This window comes from Bufo bufo, chromosome 4 (genome assembly GCF_905171765.1).
Source record: "Bufo bufo chromosome 4, aBufBuf1.1, whole genome shotgun sequence".
NCBI classification, from domain to species: Eukaryota; Metazoa; Chordata; class Amphibia; order Anura; family Bufonidae; genus Bufo; species Bufo bufo.
The window spans coordinates 524,128,858-524,144,183 of record NC_053392.1 but is presented as its reverse complement, the minus strand read 5'-3'; the positions used below and the strand labels follow the sequence as shown (position 1 = coordinate 524,144,183).

Here is a 15,326-nt window from a genome sequence, read left to right as displayed (position 1 = left end):
CCTCTGTCCTCTGTATACATAGTCTGTGACCTCTGTATACTGTGGGGATTCGCTCTGGTAGACAGGGTATGCGGACGCAGTTAAGAGTCCTCTGTGCACATGGCCCGTGCCCTCTGTGCACATGGCCCGTGTCCTCTGTGCACATGGCCCGTGCCCTCTGTGCACATGGCCCGTGCCCTCTGTGCACATGGCCCGTGCCCTCTGTGCACATGGCCCGTGCCCTCTGTGCACATGGCCCGTGCCCTCTGTGCACATGGCCCGTGCCCTCTGTGCACATGGCCCGTGCCCTCTGTGTACATAGCCCGTGTCCTCTGTGTACATAGCCCGTGTCCTCTGTGTACATAGCCCGTGTCCTCTGTGTACATAGCCCGTGTCCTCTGTGTACATAGCCCGTGTCCTCTGTGTACATAGCCCGTGTCCTCTGTGTACATAGCCCGTGTCCTCTGTGTACATAGCCCGTGTCCTCTGTGTACATAGCCCGTGTCCTCTGTGTACATAGCCCGTGTCCTCTGTGTACATAGCCCGTGTCCTCTGTGTACATAGCCCGTGTCCTCTGTGTACATAGCCCGTGTCCTCTGTGTACATAGCCCGTGTCCTCTGTGTACATAGCCCGTGTCCTCTGTATACATAGCCCGTGTCCTCTGTATACATAGCCCGTGTCCTCTGTATACATAGCCCGTGTCCTCTGTATACATAGCCCGTGTCCTCTGTATACATAGCCTGTGTCCTCTGTATACATAGAATATGCTATCTGTATACATAGCCTGTGTCCTCTGCAGCTGTAGCCTTTGTTTTGTGAATTATGTATCTTTTTGTTGGTTTATGTATTTCAAAAGAATAAAAGAATAATCAGTATAGATAACAGTAATAATACCTGTCTGGCCTCTCAGTGTGTAGAGTTCCATCTCCTGTCTGCACATCCTCCTTTTCTGTTTTTACAGAAACTGTGCTGTAAAATAAATGATGGAAATGAATAGGTACTGGATCTTGTGCACACATTTGGCCAAATTGCAAAGGTATAAGCAGGAAAAAGTATGATTAAAAGAGTTATACCACTGTATACATAGCCTCTGTCCTCTGTATACATAGCCTCGGTCCTCTGTATACATAGTCTGTGACCTCTGTATACTGTGGGGATTCGCTCTGGTAGACAGGGTATGCGGACGCAGTTAAGAGTCCTCTGTGCACATGGCCCGTGTCCTCTGTGCACATGGCCCGTGCCCTCTGTGCACATGGCCCGTGCCCTCTGTGCACATGGCCCGTGCCCTCTGTGCACATGGCCCGTGCCCTCTGTGCACATGGCCCGTGCCCTCTGTGCACATGGCCCGTGCCCTCTGTGCACATGGCCCGTGCCCTCTGTGCACATGGCCCGTGTCCTCTGTGTACATAGCCCGTGTCCTCTGTGTACATAGCCCGTGTCCTCTGTGTACATAGCCCGTGTCCTCTGTGTACATAGCCCGTGTCCTCTGTGTACATAGCCCGTGTCCTCTGTGTACATAGCCCGTGTCCTCTGTGTACATAGCCCGTGTCCTCTGTGTACATAGCCCGTGTCCTCTGTGTACATAGCCCGTGTCCTCTGTGTACATAGCCCGTGTCCTCTGTGTACATAGCCCGTGTCCTCTGTGTACATAGCCCGTGTCCTCTGTGTACATAGCCCGTGTCCTCTGTGTACATAGCCCGTGTCCTCTGTGTACATAGCCCGTGTCCTCTGTGTACATAGCCCGTGTCCTCTGTGTACATAGCCCGTGTCCTCTGTGTACATAGCCCGTGTCCTCTGTGTACATAGCCCGTGTCCTCTGTGTACATAGCCCGTGTCCTCTGTATACATAGCCCGTGTCCTCTGTGTACATAGCCCGTGTCCTGTGTGTACATAGCCCGTGTCCTCTGTGTACATAGCCCGTGTCCTCTGTGTACATAGCCCGTGTCCTCTGTGTACATAGCCCGTGTCCTCTGTGTACATAGCCCGTGTCCTCTGTGTACATAGCCCGTGTCCTCTGTGTACATAGCCCGTGTCCTCTGTGTACATAGCCCGTGTCCTCTGTGTACATAGCCCGTGTCCTCTGTGTACATAGCCCGTGTCCTCTGTGTACATAGCCCGTGTCCTCTGTGTACATAGCCCGTGTCCTCTGTGTACATAGCCCGTGTCCTCTGTGTACATAGCCCGTGTCCTCTGTGTACATAGCCCGTGTCCTCTGTATACATAGCCTGTGTCCTCTGTATACATAGAATATGCTATCTGTATACATAGCCTGTGTCCTCTGCAGCTGTAGCCTTTGTTTTGTGAATTATGTATCTTTTTGTTGGTTTATGTATTTCAAAAGAATAAAAGAATAATCAGTATAGATAACAGTAATAATACCTGTCTGGCCTCTCAGTGTGTAGAGTTCCATCTCCTGTCTGCACATCCTCCTTTTCTGTTTTTACAGAAACTGTGCTGTAAAATAAATGATGGAAATGAATAGGTACTGGATCTTGTGCACACATTTGGCCAAATTGCAAAGTTATAAGCAGGAAAAAGTGTGATTAAAAGAGTTATACCACTGTATGCATAGCCTCTGTCCTCTGCATACATAGTCTGTGACCTCTGTATACTGTGGGGATTCGCTCTGGTAGACAGGGTATGCGGACGCAGTTAAGAGTCCTCTGTGCACATGGCCCGTGCCCTCTGTGCACATGGCCCGTGCCCTCTGTGCACATGGCCCGTGCCCTCTGTGCACATGGCCCGTGCCCTCTGTGCACATGGCCCGTGCCCTCTGTGCACATGGCCCGTGCCCTCTGTGTACATAGCCCGTGTCCTGTGTGCACATGGCCCGTGCCCTCTGTGCACATGGCCCGTGCCCTCTGTGCACATGGCCCGTGCCCTCTGTGTACATAGCCCGTGTCCTGTGTGTACATAGCCCGTGTCCTCTGTGTACATAGCCCGTGTCCTCTGTGTACATAGCCCGTGTCCTCTGTGTACATAGCCCGTGTCCTCTGTGTACATAGCCCGTGTCCTCTGTGTACATAGCCCGTGTCCTCTGTGTACATAGCCCGTGTCCTCTGTGTACATAGCCCGTGTCCTCTGTGTACATAGCCCGTGTCCTCTGTATACATAGCCCGTGTCCTCTGTGTACATAGCCCGTGTCCTCTGTGTACATAGCCCGTGTCCTCTGTGTACATAGCCCGTGTCCTCTGTGTACATAGGCCGTGTCCTCTGTGTACATAGCCCGTGTCCTCTGTGTACATAGCCCGTGTCCTCTGTGTACATAGCCCGTGTCCTCTGTGTACATAGCCCGTGTCCTCTGTGTACATAGCCCGTGTCCTCTGTTTACATAGCCCGTGTCCTCTGTATACATAGCCCGTGTCCTCTGTATACATAGCCCGTGTCCTCTGTATACATAGCCCGTGTCCTCTGTATACATATCCCGTGTCCTCTGTATACATAGCCCGTGTCCTCTGTGTACATAGCCCGTGTCCTGTGTGTACATAGCCCGTGTCCTGTGTGTACATAGCCCGTGTCCTCTGTGTACATAGCCCGTGTCCTCTGTGTACATAGCCCGTGTCCTCTGTGTACATAGCCCGTGTCCTCTGTGTACATAGCCCGTGTCCTCTGTGTACATAGCCCGTGTCCTCTGTGTACATAGCCCGTGTCCTCTGTGTACATAGCCCGTGTCCTCTGTGTACATAGCCCGTGTCCTCTGTGTACATAGCCCGTGTCCTCTGTGTACATAGCCCGTGTCCTCTGTGTACATAGCCCGTGTCCTCTGTGTACATAGCCCGTGTCCTCTGTGTACATAGCCCGTGTCCTCTGTGTACATAGCCCGTGTCCTCTGTGTACATAGCCCGTGTCCTCTGTATACATAGCCTGTGTCCTCTGCAGCTGTAGCCTTTGTTTTGTGAATTATGTATCTTTTTGTTGGTTTATGTATTTCAAAAGAATAAAAGAATAATCAGTATAGATAACAGTAATAATACCTGTCTGGCCTCTCAGTGTGTAGAGTTCCATCTCCTGTCTGCACATCCTCCTTTTCTGTTTTTACAGAAACTGTGCTGTAAAATAAATGATGGAAATGAATAGGTACTGGATCTTGTGCACACATTTGGCCAAATTGCAAAGTTATAAGCAGGAAAAAGTGTGATTAAAAGAGTTATACCACTGTATGCATAGCCTCTGTCCTCTGTATACATAGTCTGTGACCTCTGTATACTGTGGGGATTCGCTCTGGTAGACAGGGTATGCGGACGCAGTTAAGAGTCCTCTGTGCACATGGCCCGTGCCCTCTGTGCACATGGCCCGTGTCCTCTGTGCACATGGCCCGTGTCCTCTGTGCACATGGCCCGTGCCCTCTGTGCACATGGCCCGTGCCCTCTGTGCACATGGCCCGTGCCCTCTGTGCACATGGCCCGTGCCCTCTGTGCACATGGCCCGTGCCCTCTGTGTACATAGCCCGTGTCCTCTGTGTACATAGCCCGTGTCCTCTGTGTACATAGCCCGTGTCCTCTGTGTACATAGCCCGTGTCCTCTGTGTACATAGCCCGTGTCCTCTGTGTACATAGCCCGTGTCCTCTGTGTACATAGCCCGTGTCCTCTGTGTACATAGCCCGTGTCCTCTGTGTACATAGCCCGTGTCCTCTGTGTACATAGCCCGTGTCCTCTGTGTACATAGCCCGTGTCCTCTGTGTACATAGCCCGTGTCCTCTGTGTACATAGCCCGTGTCCTCTGTGTACATAGCCCGTGTCCTCTGTATACATAGCCTGTGTCCTCTGTATACATAGAATATGCTATCTGTATACATAGCCTGTGTCCTCTGCAGCCTTTGTTTTGTGAATTATGTATCTTTTTGTTGGTTTATGTATTTCAAAAGAATAAAAGAATAATCAGTATAGATAACAGTAATAATACCTGTCTGGCCTCTCAGTGTGTAGAGTTCCATCTCCTGTCTGCACATCCTCCTTTTCTGTTTTTACAGAAACTGTGCTGTAAAATAAATGATGGAAATGAATAGGTACTGGATCTTGTGCACACATTTGGCCAAATTGCAAAGTTATAAGCAGGAAAAAGTGTGATTAAAAGAGTTATACCACTGTATGCATAGCCTCTGTCCTCTGTATACATAGTCTGTGACCTCTGTATACTGTGGGGATTCGCTCTGGTAGACAGGGTATGTGGACGCAGTTAAGAGTCCTCTGTGCACATGGCCCGTGCCCTCTGTGCACATGGCCCGTGCCCTCTGTGCACATGGCCCGTGCCCTCTGTGCACATGGCCCGTGCCCTCTGTGCACATGGCCCGTGCCCTCTGTGCACATGGCCCGTGTCCTGTGTGTACATAGCCCGTGTCCTCTGTGTACATAGCCCGTGTCCTCTGTGTACATAGCCCGTGTCCTCTGTGTACATAGCCCGTGTCCTCTGTGTACATAGCCCGTGTCCTCTGTGTACATAGCCCGTGTCCTCTGTGTACATAGCCCGTGTCCTCTGTGTACATAGCCCGTGTCCTCTGTGTACATAGCCCGTGTCCTCTGTGTACATAGCCCGTGTCCTCTGAGTACATAGCCCGTGTCCTCTGTGTACATAGCCCGTGTCCTCTGTGTACATAGCCCGTGTCCTCTGTGTACATAGGCCGTGTCCTCTGTGTACATAGCCCGTGTCCTCTGTGTACATAGCCCGTGTCCTCTGTGTACATAGCCCGTGTCCTCTGTGTACATAGCCCATGTCCTCTGTGTACATAGCCCGTGTCCTCTGTGTACATAGCCCGTGTCCTCTGTTTACATAGCCCGTGTCCTCTGTATACATAGCCCGTGTCCTCTGTATACATAGCCCGTGTCCTCTGTATACATAGCCCGTGTCCTCTGTATACATAGCCCGTGTCCTCTGTATACATAGCCCGTGTCCTCTGTATACATAGCCCGTGTCCTCTGTATACATAGCCCGTGTCCTCTGTATACATAGCCCGTGTCCTGTGTGTACATAGCCCGTGTCCTGTGTGTACATAGCCCGTGTCCTCTGTGTACATAGCCCGTGTCCTCTGTGTACATAGCCTGTGTCCTCTGTGTACATAGCCCGTGTCCTCTGTGTACATAGCCCGTGTCCTCTGTGTACATAGCCCGTGTCCTCTGTGTACATAGCCCGTGTCCTCTGTGTACATAGCCCGTGTCCTCTGTGTACATAGCCCGTGTCCTCTGTGTACATAGCCCGTGTCCTCTGTGTACATAGCCCGTGTCCTCTGTGTACATAGCCCGTGTCCTCTGTGTACATAGCCCGTGTCCTCTGTGTACATAGCCCGTGTCCTCTGTGTACATAGCCCGTGTCCTCTGTGTACATAGCCCGTGTCCTCTGTATACATAGCCTGTGTCCTCTGTATACATAGAATATGCTATCTGTATACATAGCCTGTGTCCTCTGCAGCTGTAGCCTTTGTTTTGTGAATTATGTATCTTTTTGTTGGTTTATGTATTTCAAAAGAATAAAAGAATAATCAGTATAGATAACAGTAATAATACCTGTCTGGCCTCTCAGTGTGTAGAGTTCCATCTCCTGTCTGCACATCCTCCTTTTCTGTTTTTACAGAAACTGTGCTGTAAAATAAATGATGGAAATGAATAGGTACTGGATCTTGTGCACACATTTGGCCAAATTGCAAAGTTATAAGCAGGAAAAAGTGTGATTAAAAGAGTTATACCACTGTATGCATAGCCTCTGTCCTCTGTATACATAGTCTGTGACCTCTGTATACTGTGGGGATTCGCTCTGGTAGACAGGGTATGTGGACGCAGTTAAGAGTCCTCTGTGCACATGGCCCGTGCCCTCTGTGCACATGGCCCGTGTCCTCTGTGCACATGGCCCGTGCCCTCTGTGCACATGGCCCGTGCCCTCTGTGCACATGGCCCGTGCCCTCTGTGCACATGGCCCGTGCCCTCTGTGCACATGGCCCGTGCCCTCTGTGCACATGGCCCGTGCCCTCTGTGCACATGGCCCGTGCCCTCTGTGTACATAGCCCGTGTCCTCTGTGTACATAGCCCGTGTCCTCTGTGTACATAGCCCGTGTCCTCTGTGTACATAGCCCGTGTCCTCTGTGTACATAGCCCGTGTCCTCTGTGTACATAGCCCGTGTCCTCTGTGTACATAGCCCGTGTCCTCTGTGTACATAGCCCGTGTCCTCTGTGTACATAGCCCGTGTCCTCTGTGTACATAGCCCGTGTCCTCTGTGTACATAGCCCGTGTCCTCTGTGTACATAGCCCGTGTCCTCTGTGTACATAGCCCGTGTCCTCTGTGTACATAGCCCGTGTCCTCTGTGTACATAGCCCGTGTCCTCTGTATACATAGCCCGTGTCCTCTGTATACATAGCCCGTGTCCTCTGTATACATAGCCCGTGTCCTCTGTATACATAGCCCGTGTCCTCTGTATACATAGCCTGTGTCCTCTGTATACATAGAATATGCTATCTGTATACATAGCCTGTGTCCTCTGCAGCTGTAGCCTTTGTTTTGTGAATTATGTATCTTTTTGTTGGTTTATGTATTTCAAAAGAATAAAAGAATAATCAGTATAGATAACAGTAATAATACCTGTCTGGCCTCTCAGTGTGTAGAGTTCCATCTCCTGTCTGCACATCCTCCTTTTCTGTTTTTACAGAAACTGTGCTGTAAAATAAATGATGGAAATGAATAGGTACTGGATCTTGTGCACACATTTGGCCAAATTGCAAAGGTATAAGCAGGAAAAAGTATGATTAAAAGAGTTATACCACTGTATACATAGCCTCTGTCCTCTGTATACATAGCCTCGGTCCTCTGTATACATAGTCTGTGACCTCTGTATACTGTGGGGATTCGCTCTGGTAGACAGGGTATGCGGACGCAGTTAAGAGTCCTCTGTGCACATGGCCCGTGTCCTCTGTGCACATGGCCCGTGCCCTCTGTGCACATGGCCCGTGCCCTCTGTGCACATGGCCCGTGCCCTCTGTGCACATGGCCCGTGCCCTCTGTGCACATGGCCCGTGCCCTCTGTGCACATGGCCCGTGCCCTCTGTGCACATGGCCCGTGCCCTCTGTGCACATGGCCCGTGTCCTCTGTGTACATAGCCCGTGTCCTCTGTGTACATAGCCCGTGTCCTCTGTGTACATAGCCCGTGTCCTCTGTGTACATAGCCCGTGTCCTCTGTGTACATAGCCCGTGTCCTCTGTGTACATAGCCCGTGTCCTCTGTGTACATAGCCCGTGTCCTCTGTGTACATAGCCCGTGTCCTCTGTGTACATAGCCCGTGTCCTCTGTGTACATAGCCCGTGTCCTCTGTGTACATAGCCCGTGTCCTCTGTGTACATAGCCCGTGTCCTCTGTGTACATAGCCCGTGTCCTCTGTGTACATAGCCCGTGTCCTCTGTGTACATAGCCCGTGTCCTCTGTGTACATAGCCCGTGTCCTCTGTGTACATAGCCCGTGTCCTCTGTGTACATAGCCCGTGTCCTCTGTGTACATAGCCCGTGTCCTCTGTGTACATAGCCCGTGTCCTCTGTGTACATAGCCCGTGTCCTCTGTGTACATAGCCCGTGTCCTGTGTGTACATAGCCCGTGTCCTCTGTGTACATAGCCCGTGTCCTCTGTGTACATAGCCCGTGTCCTCTGTGTACATAGCCCGTGTCCTCTGTGTACATAGCCCGTGTCCTCTGTGTACATAGCCCGTGTCCTCTGTGTACATAGCCCGTGTCCTCTGTGTACATAGCCCGTGTCCTCTGTGTACATAGCCCGTGTCCTCTGTGTACATAGCCCGTGTCCTCTGTGTACATAGCCCGTGTCCTCTGTGTACATAGCCCGTGTCCTCTGTGTACATAGCCCGTGTCCTCTGTGTACATAGCCCGTGTCCTCTGTGTACATAGCCCGTGTCCTCTGTATACATAGCCTGTGTCCTCTGTATACATAGAATATGCTATCTGTATACATAGCCTGTGTCCTCTGCAGCTGTAGCCTTTGTTTTGTGAATTATGTATCTTTTTGTTGGTTTATGTATTTCAAAAGAATAAAAGAATAATCAGTATAGATAACAGTAATAATACCTGTCTGGCCTCTCAGTGTGTAGAGTTCCATCTCCTGTCTGCACATCCTCCTTTTCTGTTTTTACAGAAACTGTGCTGTAAAATAAATGATGGAAATGAATAGGTACTGGATCTTGTGCACACATTTGGCCAAATTGCAAAGTTATAAGCAGGAAAAAGTGTGATTAAAAGAGTTATACCACTGTATGCATAGCCTCTGTCCTCTGCATACATAGTCTGTGACCTCTGTATACTGTGGGGATTCGCTCTGGTAGACAGGGTATGCGGACGCAGTTAAGAGTCCTCTGTGCACATGGCCCGTGCCCTCTGTGCACATGGCCCGTGCCCTCTGTGCACATGGCCCGTGCCCTCTGTGCACATGGCCCGTGCCCTCTGTGCACATGGCCCGTGCCCTCTGTGTACATAGCCCGTGTCCTGTGTGTACATAGCCCGTGTCCTCTGTGTACATAGCCCGTGTCCTCTGTGTACATAGCCCGTGTCCTCTGTGTACATAGCCCGTGTCCTCTGTGTACATAGCCCGTGTCCTCTGTGTACATAGCCCGTGTCCTCTGTGTACATAGCCCGTGTCCTCTGTGTACATAGCCCGTGTCCTCTGTGTACATAGCCCGTGTCCTCTGTGTACATAGCCCGTGTCCTCTGTGTACATAGCCCGTGTCCTCTGAGTACATAGCCCGTGTCCTCTGTGTACATAGCCCGTGTCCTCTGTGTACATAGCCCGTGTCCTCTGTGTACATAGGCCGTGTCCTCTGTGTACATAGCCCGTGTCCTCTGTGTACATAGCCCGTGTCCTCTGTGTACATAGCCCGTGTCCTCTGTGTACATAGCCCGTGTCCTCTGTGTACATAGCCCGTGTCCTCTGTTTACATAGCCCGTGTCCTCTGTATACATAGCCCGTGTCCTCTGTATACATAGCCCGTGTCCTCTGTATACATAGCCCGTGTCCTCTGTATACATAGCCCGTGTCCTCTGTATACATAGCCCGTGTCCTCTGTGTACATAGCCCGTGTCCTCTGTGTACATAGCCCGTGTCCTGTGTGTACATAGCCCGTGTCCTGTGTGTACATAGCCCGTGTCCTCTGTGTACATAGCCCGTGTCCTCTGTGTACATAGCCCGTGTCCTCTGTGTACATAGCCCGTGTCCTCTGTGTACATAGCCCGTGTCCTCTGTGTACATAGCCCGTGTCCTCTGTGTACATAGCCCGTGTCCTCTGTGTACATAGCCCGTGTCCTCTGTGTACATAGCCCGTGTCCTCTGTGTACATAGCCCGTGTCCTCTGTGTACATAGCCCGTGTCCTCTGTGTACATAGCCCGTGTCCTCTGTGTACATAGCCCGTGTCCTCTGTGTACATAGCCCGTGTCCTCTGTGTACATAGCCCGTGTCCTCTGTGTACATAGCCCGTGTCCTCTGTATACATAGCCTGTGTCCTCTGTATACATAGAATATGCTATCTGTATACATAGCCTGTGTCCTCTGCAGCTGTAGCCTTTGTTTTGTGAATTATGTATCTTTTTGTTGGTTTATGTATTTCAAAAGAATAAAAGAATAATCAGTATAGATAACAGTAATAATACCTGTCTGGCCTCTCAGTGTGTAGAGTTCCATCTCCTGTCTGCACATCCTCCTTTTCTGTTTTTACAGAAACTGTGCTGTAAAATAAATGATGGAAATGAATAGGTACTGGATCTTGTGCACACATTTGGCCAAATTGCAAAGTTATAAGCAGGAAAAAGTGTGATTAAAAGAGTTATACCACTGTATGCATAGCCTCTGTCCTCTGTATACATAGTCTGTGACCTCTGTATACTGTGGGGATTCGCTCTGGTAGACAGGGTATGCGGACGCAGTTAAGAGTCCTCTGTGCACATGGCCCGTGCCCTCTGTGCACATGGCCCGTGCCCTCTGTGCACATGGCCCGTGCCCTCTGTGCACATGGCCCGTGCCCTCTGTGCACATGGCCCGTGCCCTCTGTGTACATAGCCCGTGTCCTCTGTGTACATAGCCCGTGTCCTCTGTGTACATAGCCCGTGTCCTCTGTGTACATAGCCCGTGTCCTCTGTGTACATAGCCCGTGTCCTCTGTGTACATAGCCCGTGTCCTCTGTGTACATAGCCCGTGTCCTCTGTGTACATAGCCCGTGTCCTCTGTGTACATAGCCCGTGTCCTCTGTGTACATAGCCCGTGTCCTCTGTGTACATAGCCCGTGTCCTCTGTGTACATAGCCCGTGTCCTCTGAGTACATAGCCCGTGTCCTCTGTGTACATAGCCCGTGTCCTCTGTGTACATAGCCCGTGTCCTCTGTGTACATAGGCCGTGTCCTCTGTGTACATAGCCCGTGTCCTCTGTGTACATAGCCCGTGTCCTCTGTGTACATAGCCCGTGTCCTCTGTGTACATAGCCCGTGTCCTCTGTGTACATAGCCCGTGTCCTCTGTTTACATAGCCCGTGTCCTCTGTATACATAGCCCGTGTCCTCTGTATACATAGCCCGTGTCCTCTGTATACATAGCCCGTGTCCTCTGTATACATAGCCCGTGTCCTCTGTATACATAGCCCGTGTCCTCTGTGTACATAGCCCGTGTCCTCTGTGTACATAGCCCGTGTCCTCTGTGTACATAGCCCGTGTCCTGTGTGTACATAGCCCGTGTCCTGTGTGTACATAGCCCGTGTCCTCTGTGTACATAGCCCGTGTCCTCTGTGTACATAGCCCGTGTCCTCTGTGTACATAGCCCGTGTCCTCTGTGTACATAGCCCGTGTCCTCTGTGTACATAGCCCGTGTCCTCTGTGTACATAGCCCGTGTCCTCTGTGTACATAGCCCGTGTCCTCTGTGTACATAGCCCGTGTCCTCTGTGTACATAGCCCGTGTCCTCTGTGTACATAGCCCGTGTCCTCTGTGTACATAGCCCGTGTCCTCTGTGTACATAGCCCGTGTCCTCTGTGTACATAGCCCGTGTCCTCTGTGTACATAGCCCGTGTCCTCTGTGTACATAGCCCGTGTCCTCTGTATACATAGCCTGTGTCCTCTGTATACATAGAATATGCTATCTGTATACATAGCCTGTGTCCTCTGCAGCTGTAGCCTTTGTTTTGTGAATTATGTATCTTTTTGTTGGTTTATGTATTTCAAAAGAATAAAAGAATAATCAGTATAGATAACAGTAATAATACCTGTCTGGCCTCTCAGTGTGTAGAGTTCCATCTCCTGTCTGCACATCCTCCTTTTCTGTTTTTACAGAAACTGTGCTGTAAAATAAATGATGGAAATGAATAGGTACTGGATCTTGTGCACACATTTGGCCAAATTGCAAAGTTATAAGCAGGAAAAAGTGTGATTAAAAGAGTTATACCACTGTATGCATAGCCTCTGTCCTCTGTATACATAGTCTGTGACCTCTGTATACTGTGGGGATTCGCTCTGGTAGACAGGGTATGCGGACGCAGTTAAGAGTCCTCTGTGCACATGGCCCGTGCCCTCTGTGCACATGGCCCGTGCCCTCTGTGCACATGGCCCGTGCCCTCTGTGCACATGGCCCGTGCCCTCTGTGCACATGGCCCGTGCCCTCTGTGCACATGGCCCGTGCCCTCTGTGCACATAGCCCGTGCCCTCTGTGCACATAGCCCTTGTCCTCTGTGTACATAGCCCGTGTCCTCTGTGTACATAGCCCGTGTCCTCTGTATACATAGCCTCTGTCCTCTGTATACATAGTCTGTGACCTCTGTATACTGTGGGGATTCGCTCTGGTAGACAGGGTATGCGGACGCAGTTAAGAGTCCTCTGTGCACATGGCCCGTGCCCTCTGTGCACATGGCCCGTGCCCTCTGTGCACATGGCCCGTGCCCTCTGTGCACATGGCCCGTGCCCTCTGTGCACATGGCCCGTGCCCTCTGTGCACATGGCCCGTGCCCTCTGTGCACATAGCCCTTGTCCTCTGTGTACATAGCCCGTGTCCTCTGTGTACATAGCCTCTGTCCTCTGTATACATAGCCTCTGTCCTCTGTATACATAGCCTCTGTCCTCTGTATACATAGCCTCTGTCCTCTGTATACATAGCCTCTGTCCTCTGTATACATAGCCCGTGTCCTCTGTATACATATCCCGTGTCCTCTGTATACATAGCCCGTGTCCTCTGTATACATAGCCCGTGTCCTCTGTATATATAGCATGTGTCCTCTGTATACATAGCCTGTGTCCTCAGTATACAAAGTCTATATCATCTGTATACATAGCCTGTGTCTCTTGTATACATAGACAATGTCTTTTGTATACACAGCCTGTGAAATTGTATACATAGCTGGTGACCTGTTTGTACACAGCCTTTGTCCCTTGTATGCATACCCTGTGTGCTCTGTATACTTAGCCTGTCTCCTTTGTATAAATAACCTGTGTCCTGTGTATAAATAGCCTGTGTCCGCTGTATACATAGTCTATGTCCTCTGTATAGATAGTCTATGTCCTCTGTATACATAGTCTCTGTTCTCTTTATACATAATCTATATCCTCTTTATACAAAGTCTATGTCCTCTGTATATATAGCATGTGTCCTCTGTTTACATAGCCTATGTTCTCAGTATGCAAAGTCTATATCATCTGTATACATAGCCTGTGTCTCCTGTATACACAGCTTGAGTCCGAGTCTTGTATATACGTAGCCTGTGACCTCTGTATACCTGGATTGTGTCCTCTGTAAACTTACTCTGTGTCCTCTGTTTACACAGTCTGTGTCCTCTGTATACATAGAATGTGTCCTCTGTATAAAGAGTCTGTGCCCTCTACATTTGTAGTCTATGTCCTCTTTATACATAGCTTGTGTTCCCTATATACCTACAATCTGTCCTCTGTAAACATACTTTGTGTCCTCTGTATACATAGCCTGTGTCCTCTGTATACATAGCCTCTGTCCTCTGTATACATAGCCTCTGTCCTCTGTATACATAGCCTGTGTCCTCTGTATACATAGCCGGTGTACTCTGTATACATAGCCTCTGTCCTCTGTATACATAGCCTCTGTCCTCTGTATACATAGCCTGTGTCCTCTGTATACATAGCCTCTGTCCTCTGTATAATTAGCCTCTGTCCTCTGTATACATAGCCTCTGTCCTCTGTATACATAGCCTGTGTCCTCTGTATACATAGCCGGTGTACTCTGTATACATAGCCTCTGTCCTCTGTATAATTAGCCTCTGTCCTCTGTATACATAGCCTCTGTCCTCTGTATACATAGCCTGTGTCCTCTGTATACATAGCCGGTGTACTCTGTATACATAGCCTCTGTCCTCTGTATACATAGCCTCTGTCCTCTGTATACATAGCCTGTGTCCTCTGTATACATAGCCGGTGTCCTCTGTATACATAGCCGGTGTCCTCTGTATACATAGCCGGTGTCCTCTGTATACATAGCCGGTGTCCTCTGTATACATAGCCGGTGTACTCTGTATACATAGCCGGTGTACTCTGTATACATAGCCGGTGTCCTCTGTATACATAGCCGGTGTCCTCTGTATACATAGCCGGTGTCCTCTGTATACATAGCCGGTGTCCTCTGTATACATAGCCGGTGTCCTCTGTATACATAGCCCGTGTCCTCTGTATACATAGCCTGTGTCCTCTGTATACATAGCCGGTGTACTCTGTATACATAGCCTGTGTCCTCTGTATACATAGCCGGTGTCCTCTGTATACATAGCCGGTGTCCTCTGTATACATAGCCGGTGTCCTCTGTATACATAGCCGGTGTCCTTTGTATACATAGCCGGTGTCCTCTGTATACATAGCCGGTGTTTTCAGTACATATATAGCTAGCCTATATCTTCTGTCTATGTCCACTGTATACATAGTCTATGTCTTCTGTATACATAGTCTTTGTCCCCCTGTATACATAGCCTGTGTTCTCTCTATACATAGCCTGTACCCTTTGTATACATGTCTTGTGTCTGTGACCTCTGTATACATAGAATATGTTTTTTATATACATAGCATGTGTCTTTTGTATACACTTATGTATACATAGTCTATCTTCTCTCTATACATAGCATGTGTCCTTTGTATACAAAGTCTGCATTCTCTGTATACATAGCTTACGTCATCTGTATACATAGCTTGTGTCTTCTGCATATATAGCCTGTGTTTTCTGTATAGACAGGCTATATCCTCTGTATACATAGTCTATGTCCTCTTTATACATAGCCTGTGTCCAGTGTATTCATAGCTTGTGTCCCCTGTATACCTAGATTGTTTCCTCTGTATACATAGCCTGCTTCCACTATAAACATACTCTGTGTCCTCTCTATACAAAGCC

At 49.7% G+C, this 15,326-nt stretch overlaps 1 protein-coding gene across 1 annotated transcript in view; it reads right to left on the bottom strand.

Annotated features, from left to right (window-relative positions):
- Positions 1 to 15,326, bottom strand: part of LOC120999301 (protocadherin Fat 4-like) — a 311,103-nt gene that overhangs the window by 92,785 nt on the left and 202,992 nt on the right. The window contains exons 39-47 of the mRNA XM_040430172.1: positions 12,199 to 12,273; positions 10,604 to 10,678; positions 9,031 to 9,105; positions 7,546 to 7,620; positions 6,479 to 6,553; positions 4,884 to 4,958; positions 3,955 to 4,029; positions 2,360 to 2,434; positions 875 to 949 (exon numbers count right to left, since the gene is read on the bottom strand). Coding sequence (XP_040286106.1) covers positions 875 to 949; positions 2,360 to 2,434; positions 3,955 to 4,029; positions 4,884 to 4,958; positions 6,479 to 6,553; positions 7,546 to 7,620; positions 9,031 to 9,105; positions 10,604 to 10,678; positions 12,199 to 12,273 — 675 coding nt within the window. The remainder of the gene's footprint in view (positions 1 to 874; positions 950 to 2,359; positions 2,435 to 3,954; positions 4,030 to 4,883; positions 4,959 to 6,478; positions 6,554 to 7,545; positions 7,621 to 9,030; positions 9,106 to 10,603; positions 10,679 to 12,198; positions 12,274 to 15,326) is intronic.